Consider the following 12,354-nt stretch of genomic DNA (forward strand, 5'->3'; position numbering starts at 1 on the left):
AGGTTTGGAATCTGTCTGATAGAATGATGAAAGCCACAAGGTATCTATTTCAGTAGATTCACCGTCCCTATGTGAGAGCTTTATTGTGAGTCATTGAGGAAATGATTAGAGAGACTCTAAGCATTGTTTCTGAATGTTCACTATCTTCAAGAGGCATCAAACAGGAGTCTGGAAAGCTATTGGGATGTAGAGGGTTCCTGATAAAAAGTCCATAAACTTATGTGTATATATAATATCTGAGCAAAAATCAATCCTGACATGTCATCTAGTTTTGCCTTCCAGTTTACGCTGTGTGCACTTATTATTCTCCAAGGTAAGACTTATTTACTTGTAGACTTTTTTTTTTTTTTATTTCTCAGTAAATCACTAGCACTGCAATGTATTTCTATTAAACTCAGAGGAAACATCTGATCCTGCTCCAGCTGAAATTAGCAGGAGTTTTGTCATGGAATTCAAAGTGTGCAGGATCAGCCCATATCGATACATAGTTTAGAATGAAGTAAAATGAAATTGTATTTCTGGCTATACTAACCTTTGGCTTATAGTGATCTTGTTTTTGAAAAAGATAGACAACCTCATTATAAAATGGTTTTAATATGTTCTTAAGCGTGTCAGAGACAATGCTGACTTGAAATACAATAACAATAAAATGCATGATTTATTTATTACGGTAAATAGATAGCATTGCTTTCATGGTGAAAAGAGGGCTGCACTGAATTGTGTTAAGATAATGGTAAGAAATTGTAGATACTTCAAGAATCAATAGAGGATTTGTATTTTTTTGCATGTTTGCAAAAAGTAACTTGATTAGAATTAGCTAACTGGAACTTCCCCACCTTCTGTCTGAGGATATATTGGTTAGTGACATCCTACACCAGTGGTTTCCAAACTTTTTTTCATTTGTGGACTCCTAAAATTTCAAATGAAGGTGCAGACCCTTTTGGAAATCTTAGTTATAGTCTGCAGATCCCCAGGGGTCCACAAAACCCCAGTTGAAAACCACTGTCCTGTACTTTAAATGTCATCCTTCATCTGGGGATTTCAAAAAAAATTAGAAAAATTACTACTTTGAGCCTCATAAATATGAAGAGGTAGATATTGACAATATTAGCCGATTTACAAATGGGGAAACCGATGAAGAGAGAAATTAAATGATTTGCCCAAGTTAGTAGCAGAGCTGAAATAGGACTCAGGAATCCTACCTTCTAGTCTCCTGATCTAGCCATTAGGATACTTGGTGCACATTTCTTAATTTTTATACATCTATCTGTTTGAATAGCCTGCCCAGGAATATACTGTGCTGTTCTGTAACTAAAATTATTTTGCATGTGTTGTATTTCCAGTGGACAGTGATGTGACAACTGTAAATGAGATCCTGGGTGGTTTTGTTACATTTCACCTCGATTATCCTGACTTTGAATACCCTGCTCACATCACCTGGAAGAAGGGGAATACATTGTTACATAACAGAACATATCATAGGTTAACTATCTCTTCTAATGGAACCTTGGCACTTGAGAATATAGAGAAAAAGGATGAAGGACAATACACAGTGAGTGTGTATAACATAACTGGAAATCTTGTCTACCAAAGAATTTTTCAACTATACGTACACGGTAGGTGTAAAAGTATAATCTCACTTTATAGTCTTGCTTTGTAGGTGTGTGTGGAACAGATCCCCCGCCCCCAAAGTTTTTAATAGCTGGTTATGGTTTCTCCACTTATTATCATATGCTCCTCATTTTATTTTCTGATAGTTTAGAGTTTGTTTGGTTCCTTATTGAGTGATCTAAAATTCTAAGATGCACTTTATTATTGTATTATTTGTCAATCATAGCACCTACCCTTGGGCCAAGATTTCCAAATATAAGAACCTGAAATTAGGCTCCTAAAACCTCATTTAGGCTCTGAAGTAAGCAATCTCAGGAGGACAGGTGGGGTCCCAGAAGACTGGAAGAGGCAAACATAGTACCTATATTTAAAATGGGAAACAAAAAGAATGTAGGGAGTTACAGACCCTCAGCTTAACTTCAATACTTGGAAAGATACTAGAACAATTTATTAAACAAAACATTTGTAAGCATCTAGAAGATAATAGGGTAATAAGTAATAGCCAACATGGACAATAGGGTAATAAGTAATAGCTGACAAATCATGCCAAACCAACTAAATTTCCTTCTTAGGGTTACTGGCCTGGTGGATAGGGAGAAGTTGTAGATGTGATATATTTTGATGTTAGTAACCTTTGAGATGACCAGGAGAACTGCATGGTAAATTGCCTGTCAGGTGTGAAGGTAGCAGATCTCATGAGACATCTAGATGGTCTAATAGGTAGTGCTGACGAGGAGCTGGTGGTCATAGCAATGTAGGTACCAGTGACATAGGGAAAGATAGGAGAGAAGTCCTGAAGGCCAAATTTAGGCTGCTAGATAAGAGATTAAAGTTCAGGACCTCCATGGTAGTATTCTATGAAGTGCTTCCAGTTCCATACGCAGAGTCAGAAAGACAGGCAGAACAGTAGGGTGTCAATGCTTGGATCAAGGATAGTGTAAGGAGGAGGGATTTAGGTTTATTAAGGACTCAGGAATCTTTAGTGGAAGGAGTGGTCTGTACAGGAGTGCTAGGATCCATCTAAAACAAAATGAAACTGGACTGCTAGTACATAAAATCAAAAAGGTTATAGTGGATTTTTTAAATTGGGGGGAGGGGGGAGCCAAGAGGGGCAGAGGATTGCGCAGTTCAGGTACCTCCCTTAGCAATAAATTTATTAAAGGAGGAACTCTGTACCCTAGTAAAGAGGATAAGGAAGAAGTTGGCAAAGGACAGGTAGGAGCCAGTGAGAAACACTCAAAAGTAAAAGAATCCCACTTAAAAATAACACATAAAGGGAAGCAACTGGATATTGACAAAAGATACCACTGTTTATATACAAATGCTAGAAGTCTAAATAGTAAGATGGGTGGACTAGAGTATCTGGCATTAAATGAGAACATAAGTACAATATGCATCACAGAAACTTGGTAGAATGAGGATAAGCAATGGGACATGGTAATACTAGGGTACAAAATGTATAGGAATGACAGAGCAGGTCACCCTGGTGGGGGAAAGGCATATGTGAAAGAAAGCATAGAGTCAAATAAAAGGTAAAAATCTTAAATGAACCAAACCGTACCATAGAATCTCTATGGCTAGAAATTCCATGCTTGAATAAGAAGAATACAGCAGTAGGAATATATTACCGACCACCTGACCAGACTGGTGACAGTGTGCTAAGGGAGGTTAGGGAGACTACAAAAGCAGAAAGCGCAGTAATAATGGATGATTTCAGATGTCACTTCAGGGCCTGATGCAGAGATAAAATTTCTAGACACCGTAAAAGACTGCTTTTTGGAGCAGCTAGTCCTGGAACCCACAAAGAGAGGTGAAATTCTTGATTTAGTCCTAAGTGAGCATAGGATCTGGTCTGAGAAGTAACTGTAGCTGAACCACTCAGTAATAGTGAGCATAATGTCATTAAATTTAACATCCTTGTAGGGTGGTTAAGACCAGAAAAACCTACTGTGGTAACATTTAAAAAGGGGAACTACACAAAAATGGGAACATTTGTTAGACAGATGTTAAAAGGAGCTGTCACAAGGGTTAAATGCCTGCAAGCAGCATGAGGACTGTTTAAAAACACTATAATAGAGGATCAGATGCAAATTGGAAGACACAATAAGAGGACCAAGAGAACGCCACCATAGCTAAACAGCAGAGTAAAGGAGGCAGTTAGAGGCAAAACACTTCCTGTAAAATTTGGAAGTTAAATCCTAGTGAGGATAATAGGAAGGAGCACAAACTCTGGCAGGTTAAGTGCAAAAGTATAGTAAGGCATGCCAGGAAAGAATCTGAGAAGCAACTTGCTTAAGACGCAAAAACTAACAGTAAGAATGTTTTTAAGTACAGCAGAAGCAATGGGGCCACTAGATGATACAAGTGTTACAGTAGCACTCAGGGAAGACAAGGCCATTGCAGGGAAGCTAAATTAATTTTCTGCATTGGTCTTTACAGTAGAGGATGTGGAGGAGATACCCACATGAGAGCTATTCTTTTGGATGACAGATCTGAAGTACTATACCACACTGTGTCAATAGAAGAGGCTTTAGAACAATTTAATAAATTAAACAGAAATAAGTCACCAGGACTAGATGGTATTCACCCAAGAGTTCTGAAGGAATTCAAATATTAAATTGAAGAACTACTAACTGTAGTATGTAATCTATTGCTGAAACAAACCTCAGTACCAGATGACTAGAAGGTAGCTATCGTAATGCTGATTTTTAAAAAGGGTTCCAGAGGTGATCCTGGAAATTACAGTCCTGGGCAGATTAGTAGAAACTATAGTAAAAAAACAGAATTATCAGACACATAGATGAACACAATTTGTTGGGAAAGAGTCAACAAGGCTTTTGTAAAGGGAAGTCATGCCTCACCAATGTATTAGAATTTTTTGAGAGTACCAACAAGTATGTGGACAAGGGTGATCCAGTGGATATAGTGGAAAGCCTTTGACACGGTCCTTCACCAAAGGCTCTTAAGGAAACTAAGTAATCTTGGGATAAAAGAAAAGGTCCTCTCCTGAATCAGTAACTGGTTAAAAAGTATCAGAGGGGTAGCTGTGTTAGTCTGGATCTGTAAAAGCAGCAGAGAATCCTGTGGCACCTTATAGACTAACAGACGTTTTGGAGCATGAGCTTTCGTGGGTGAATACCCACTTCGTCAGATGCATGTAGTGGAAATTTCCAGGGGCAGGTAAAAATGTCTGTTAGTCTATAAGGTGCCACAGGATTCTCTGCTGGTTAAAAAGTAGGAAACAAAGAGTAGAAATAAAAGGTCAGTTTTCACAATGGAGAGAGGTAAACAGTGGGGTCCCCCGGATTTCTATACTGGCAGCTGTGCTGGTCAACATAATAATAGGTTCAAAAAAGAATTAGATAAGTTCATTGAGCATATGTCCACCAAAGGCTATTAGCCAAGATAAACAGGGATATAACACCATGCTCAGGGTGACCCAAAACTCTGACTGCGAGAAGCTGAGATGGGAGTACGGGGTGGATTACTCTAGAATTTCCCTGTTCTATACACTCATCCTAAAGCTCAGGCCATTGCCAGAGATAGGATACTGGGATAGATGGGCCATTGGTCTAACCCTAACCCAGTGTGGCAGTTCTTACGTTCTTATGACATGATATTCTCATAAGTAAACTAGGAATATACACCTCTACCCTGATATAACCCTGTCCTCGGGAGCCAAAAATCTTACCGTGTTATAGGTGAAACTGCACTATATCTAACTTACTTTGATCTGCGGGAGTGTGCAGCTCCATCCCACCCCAGAGCACTGCTTTACCATGTTGTATCTGAATTCGTGTTATGTCAGGTCTGGTTATATCAGGGTAGAGGTGTATATGGTCGAATTGAAATTACTATAAAGTGGGTGCATAACTGCTTGAAAAAACATGCCCAAAGAGTAACTGACAATGGTTCATTGTCAAACTGGGAGGACATATCTAGTGGGGTTCCGCAGGCATCCGCCCTGGGTCCAGTACTATTCAATATTTTCATTAATGATATGGATATGAAGTGAAGAATATACTTATAAAATTGTGGGTGACACCAAGCTGGGTTGCAAGCACTTCGGTGAGTAGGACTGGAATTCAAAGTGACCTTAAAAAATTGGAGAATTGGTCTGAATTCAATAAGATAAAATGCAATGAAGATAAGTGCAAAGGACTACACAGAGGAAGGAAAAATCAAATGCACAGCTATAAAATAGGAAATAAGTGGCTAGGCAGTAATGTTGCTGGAAAGGATTACAGTGGGTCACAAACTGAATCCGAGCCAACAATGTGATGCTGTTGCAAAAAAGCAAATATCATTCTGGGGTGTATTAACAGATCTGTCATATATGACACCGGAGGTAATTGTCCTGCACTACTTGACACTGTTGAGGCCTGAGCTGGAGTATTGTGTCTGTTTGGGGCACTATACTTGAAGAAAGATGTGGACAAATAGCTAAGAGTCCAGAGGAGAGCAACAAAAATGATGATAGGCTTAGAAAATTTAACTATGAGGAAAGGTGACACAAATGGGCATATTTAGTCTTAAACGAAGACTGAAGGGGGACCTTCAGACTGAGGACTGTCTTCAGATACGATAAGGGCTGTTGTAAAGTGGATGGTGATCAATTGTTCTTCAAGTCCACTGAAGGGAGGACAAGAATTAATAGGCTTAATTTGCAGCAAAAGAAATTTAGGTTTGATATTAGGAAAAACTTTCTAACTACACCTCTGCCTCGATATAACATTGTCCTTGGGAGCCAAAAAATCTTACCGTGTTATAGGTGAAACTGTGTTATATTGAACTTGCTTTGCTCCACTGGAGTGCGCAGCCCTGCCCCACCCCAGAGCACTGCTTTACTGCGTTATATCCGAATTTGTGTTATATTGGGTGGGGTTATATTGAGGTAGCGGTGTATAAGGATAGTTAAGCACTGCAATAGGCTTCCAAAAGAGGTTGTGGAATCCCCACCATGGAGGTTTTTAAGAACAGGTTAAACCAAGGATCAGCAATCTTTGGTACACCTTTCCCACCGGGGAAAGCCCCCTGGCGGGCCGGGATGGTTGGTTACTTGCCGCGTCCACAGGTTTGGCCGATAGTGGCTCCCACTGGCCGCGGTTCGCCGCTCCAGGCTAATGGGGGCTGTGGGAAGCCACGGCCAGCATATCCCTCAGCCTGTGCTGCTTTCTGCAGCCCCCATTGGCCTGGAACGGCAGACTGCAGCCAGGGCCCCCCAGGGGGCTTACCCTGCGGGGCCGTGTGCCAAAGATTGCCAATCCCTGGGTTAAATAAACACCTGGTCTAGGTATACTTGGTCCTGCCTCAGCCAGGAGGCTGGCATAGATGACTTCTTGAGATCCCTTCCAACCCTACATCTCTTTGATTCTATGATTTGGAAATCAAGTCATGTAAGAGTTCTAGAAATATATATTGGAATTGCAAAAGGCTTGATTCCTCACTCAGAGGACATGGAAGGAGAGGAACTGTAAAGTGCCAGTTCATGGAGTTGCCACCTTTCATCATGATCTCATCCCAAGATCTGTGTCATTTGATGTTTTTTCTTAAAGCCCATGTTGTCAGAGCCAGGGGGATATATGAGAATCTCACTCTTCGTATAAAAGAAAAAGAAATTTCTAGTGCTTCTGATTGTGGAGAAAATCTTTCCAATATGAACAACAAAGGCGTAAAAAACAACCAAAAACAAATGATCCATCCAACGCCCCCCCTCCAAAAATTATTATTTTACAAATATGATTTGGGGGCCTTATGCATGATTTTTAAGTGGATGGGTTTGGCACTACACTGGTAATGGCTCCCTGATTCAGAGTTGCCGTGTCACAGTGTAAGTTAGGTGTGCTCAGGAACCTTATGTCAGTGGAGGATTAGGCGTTGATTTGCTTTGTCTGGCTCTTCATTCCACCTGCCCCACGCCCCTGAGGTGCCCCCTTCCAAACCTTCTTACAGGAGCGGAGGGGCTGCTGGTTCAGGAGGCAGCTTTACCTCTTCCTCCAGACCATCCCTGCACTGGGGAAATGCTCCACTGTCCATCCAGCCCAACCATAGAACTGTTGTTATGCCTCCTCCATGTCTGTGTTTCTCTCTCCTCTGTCCTCCCCTGTCTTAGTCCACCTCTATCACATGGCTCATCAGCAGTGGTGGTGTAACACGTGTAGCTGGGCATAGCAGGCAGGCAGGTGTTCATGAAGCCACCCATGCAGATCTTTCATCTTTTGGGGTCACAATGGGGAAATCACTCACAGATGTTTTACAGAATGTGAGAGAGAGAAAAAAGAGAACAACGCATCCCCTGGGCATAAAGGCAGTTTCCTGTTGGGCCCTGATCAGTCTTACCAGCATCTAAGTTAGAGGTGCAATGGGAAACTCCCCATAGATGGCTTTATAACATAGAAGGGCTCTGTAACAATTCAGTGGGCTTCAATCTGAAACAATGAGGGGTCTTGAGCACCACCTGTTTGTGATCCCATGAATTTCTAGGTTCCTAACTATCTGTATCTCAGAGTGTGTGCAAGTGACTATAGTTTCTGTTCTATCCGTAAGCTGTTTGGGGCTGGGACTGTCTTTTTGTTTTTGTGTTTGTACAGCACCTACCGCAATGGGAGTCCTTGTCCATGACTGGGCCTCCTACATGCTACAGTAATATAAATAATAACAACCCTCTATATTGTATCTGAAGGGTCTTGTATCTGGATTCCTATGTCTGCATTTTATCTGCATTTTATCCAAGGGCGCATGTTCAGGTTCCTGCCTCTGGCAAGGCTCCAATCACACCTCTCAACTTTCTAGACACCACAAAGTGTAGCCAAGATCTCCAAATTGCATAGCAAATAGGCCAAAATGCATAGCAGGCATTTTGTTGTCTTCTTCACATGCAGCTGTGTGGCTATAACCCAGAAAAATGTATATGTTCATGATTCCCTACCTCCAGGAAGTGTTCAGAACCTGAGTATGTGCCTTTACCTCATTATTTTAAAAATAAAATAAAAAATATTTCTTCATTCTCTTCCCCCACCCCCACTTCACCCTACAGTAAGTTGCTCTCTGTTGGAAGTCTGAATATGCCTTCTTTCCCCTTCAGTCTCTCACTATTTTCTTTTTCTTTTTCTTTCTTTCTTTCTTTCTTTCTTTCTTTCTTTCTTTCTTTTTCACCACCACCCTCCGCACCACCCGCTGCTGCTTTTGTACCTTGGAGAGAAGGAGTCTGACACTACACTGGAACAGGCTGCATTGACCACAGCAGTAACAAATGTAGAGCAGAAGCTTGGGGGAAGGAGAAGGAACACTTACAATTTTCCTGCCAGGGTGCAAAGAACTCCATAAAATAGAATCATAGTGATGTGGGGCTGGAAGGGACTTCAAGAGGTCATCTAGCCCAGCCCAGTCATCTTGTCTAGTCCCGAGGCAGGACTAAGTATACCTAGGGCACATCTATATTGTGCCGCAGTTCGGGCAACAGGGGTGTGGATAACAGTGTGCACCAAAGTGCCACACTGTAACTTCCCTGTGTTGACGATGTGAGTGCAAACGTAAAGGTCCCTTGTTCACACTGAAGTAGTCCTACCTTTAAGTTTGCACTGACAGCATCCACACAGGGGGGTTACAGCACAGCACTTTGCTAGTCACATCTCCATTGTCTGAACTGTGGGGCAGTTTAGACAAGCCCTTAGACCATCCTGACAGGGCTTTGTCTAACCTATTCTTAAAAACGTCCAGTGACAGAGATTCCACACCCCCACAGCTAACCTGGTCCAGTGCTTAACTATCCTCATAGTTAGTTGTTCCTAATATCTAACCTAAATCTCCCTTACTGCAAACTAAGCCAATTAGTTCTGTCCTTGGTAGATGTGGAAAACAATTGCTCACCATCCTCTTTATAACAATCTTTTACATATTTGAAGACTGTTACTTTGTTTCCACTCTGGTGTCTCTTCTCAAGACTAAACATGCTCAGTTTTTTAACCTCTTTTTTTGTTGTTGTTGCTCATCTCTGGACTCTCTCCAGGGATCAGTAAGGTGTCTGTACATGGACACAAGTGTCCATGGTAAATATTTTGAGGTCTGTGGTAATTTTTAAAAAAGTTGAATGAATGATATAACCACACGCTCGCCCCCCAATGTCTATCACTTAGTATGGTAATTTTGTCAAGTGTCCTTTGTGCAACATGGTGGTGCTGACCCCTCACTGTCTCCAATATACATCTTTCTTAAAGTGTGGAGCCCAAAATTGGCACTGGTACTCCAGCACCAGTGCCAACTGGAGTGGAACAATTGCATACAACGCTCCCATTAACACATCCCAGAATGACATTTCTTTTTCAAAGCAGCATCATATACTCGGTTTGCGATCCACTATAATCCCCACACTCTTTTCTGCAGTACTACCACCTAGCCTGCTATTCTCCATTTTGTATTTGTGCACTTCATTTTTACCCCAAGTGTGTGGTACTTTGGACATCCTGATTGAATTTCGTCTTGTTGATTTCAGACCAATTCTCCAGTTTATCATTTTCAGTTCTAATCTTGTTCTCCAAAATGCATGCAACCCCTTCCAGCCTGGTGTCATCTGCAAGCTTTATAAGTATATTCTCCTGTCATCCAAATTGTTAACAAATTTATTGAATAATGTCAGACCCAGGACCGACCCTGCAGCACCCCACTCAGTATGTCTTCCCAGTTTGACAGTGAACCATTGATAACTACTTTCTTAATACAACCAGCTGCTAATGAAGAGCTCTTGAGATGCCTGGTCCTGATTCCCATCGTTCAAAGGGGTATAATATCCCCATCTAGCAGGGAGGCGGTAGAGGTCTGCAGTCTCATGTCTGTCTGTACTATCTCCAAAGGCAGCCTCTCCTTTTGAATCACTATCCCCACACTCAGCTTCCCTTGGTGCAATCTCTTCTGTTCCACCTATGAACTGGTTGCAGTGTCCCCATGCAGAGAGATCTGCTTCTCCCGCAGACCCACCCACTCTTCCTGCCCTCTGGTTTCATGATTAACTTTAATAGGAGTGGGTTCTGGAGGACTGGTGCTTTAAAAATATATCCCCAATTAATGGTGATCTGAAATACATTAATAATAATAATCAAAATCAGATCCCAACTCATTAAAGAGAATAGATGTGCAGAGTGAGCATTCTCAAATAAGTACATTTATATATCAAAATATCTGAGCCTTATTTCCTCCTTTTCTTACCTGATTTGATCTGAATTTAGGCCTATATCTTTCCCTTTCCCCACCCTCTTCTAATGTAGTGAAAGCAACAACTGGTTAGTGATGCTCGCAGCTGTGGGAGGAGAAAATGGAATGTTGAACTTAGGTCTTGGCAGGTAACTGTTTCAGTTCCCCTTCAAAATGTATATGTTTTTCATTTTTACATCTAGGCGTGGTTTCTGTTAATGATCTGAAACCCTCAATAGGGTTTTTTTAAATACCTGTATAAAGCTTTCAGTGCCTCTGAACAAAAAGGGGAAGTGCTTTCTCTGAGAGGTTCTAACTTCTGAGGATTTGTGAGTTAATGTCTGAAGATGCAAAGACTGAGATAATTGCTCATTATGATCATTGTGTTGAGAAGAATCTTTCAGGTACTGTGTTCACCACCTTCTGAAATATTTAAAGCATGACAATGTACAGGTCTTTGGAAACAAAATCAAGCCATTTAATCCAAAAGGAAGTTGTGGGGGGGAGGGAGGGCGAGACTGGGAGTTGAGGGGCTTGGAGATGGTTTATACAACACATCAAGCTACATCTTGTCCTGCCCTGTGTACAGTCAACAGGATCATTACCTCCATTCTAGCTGCAGCAAGAGGCAGCAAGAGCCCACATGCTGGGTGATGTATGGGGCATGGGCAGTTAGAAATATCACCATTTGGATTCATAAATGAAACAAATGTGATCTGGAATCAGCGAGACAGGATACTGCAATGTCACAGTCACAGAGTCACTTTTCTAACAGTCTAGCTGCAATCACAAGGCCACATTTTTCTCTGTAAATCTCTACATGATCTCAGTAGGGTTGCCCTGATGTAACTGAGAGCATAATGTGGCCCTAAATCTGCATGATCCTTTTCCTGACTCCCTAGCATGAGAAGATTTTTGCCTGTGAGTTTTTTTTCCTAACATTCTGATCTTTTCAATATTCCATTTTTAATCCCCCTCCACCGTCCCTCTCTCTCTTGCCTCTAGAATAGCAAAAAAGACAGCAACCAGGCAGGCAGCCCCAAAACATAAGGGCAAAAATATACCCTGGGGACGGAAAGTGATTATTTGAGGATGATATGTAGCCCTAAGTCTGCAAGTGACATTTTCCTCAATTAATTTTAGCAGAACAGCAGGAAATGAAAGGGTAGTGCTTACTGTAAATGCCTTTCTCGCCTCTCCCCACCACTGCGGGTGTCTGAAGACGCACATCACTGCTTTTCTCAGAGAGGGCTATTTCTGTCATGTCATAGATCAGTTCGGGTCTGTTCTATGCACCTATGATAGTGACAGGATAAAGCTGCTGTGGTCTTGAGCCATTTTGCAGATTTTGGATACAGGCAACTGAGAACTGACTTTAACTGACATTGCTAAGAGGGAAACAAAAAAAGAGGCTGGGATGCTGCGCAGTCAAAGTGAGATAGTCTAATATGGTAAGAATTTAAGCAATAATGGGTGTGATTTTAAATGTTTCACTGAAATATATACAGAAAATATCCACAAACCCACACCTCAGCACTGTCTTCAGATTACCTTGAC

At 41.5% G+C, this 12,354-nt stretch overlaps 1 protein-coding gene across 1 annotated transcript in view; it reads left to right on the plus strand.

Annotated features, from left to right (window-relative positions):
* The first annotated feature begins 242 nt into the window (after positions 1-242).
* The window catches only part of LOC116839127 (T-cell surface antigen CD2-like), a 29,139-nt gene continuing 17,027 nt past the window's right edge, over positions 243-12,354 (plus strand). The window contains exons 1-2 of the mRNA XM_032804831.2: positions 243-313; positions 1,344-1,616. Of these exons, the coding sequence (XP_032660722.1) occupies positions 259-313; positions 1,344-1,616 (328 nt within the window). The 5' untranslated portion in view covers positions 243-258. The remainder of the gene's footprint in view (positions 314-1,343; positions 1,617-12,354) is intronic.

The sequence above is a fragment of the Chelonoidis abingdonii genome, chromosome 1, assembly GCF_003597395.2.
Source record: "Chelonoidis abingdonii isolate Lonesome George chromosome 1, CheloAbing_2.0, whole genome shotgun sequence".
NCBI lineage: Eukaryota > Metazoa > Chordata > Testudines > Testudinidae > Chelonoidis > Chelonoidis abingdonii.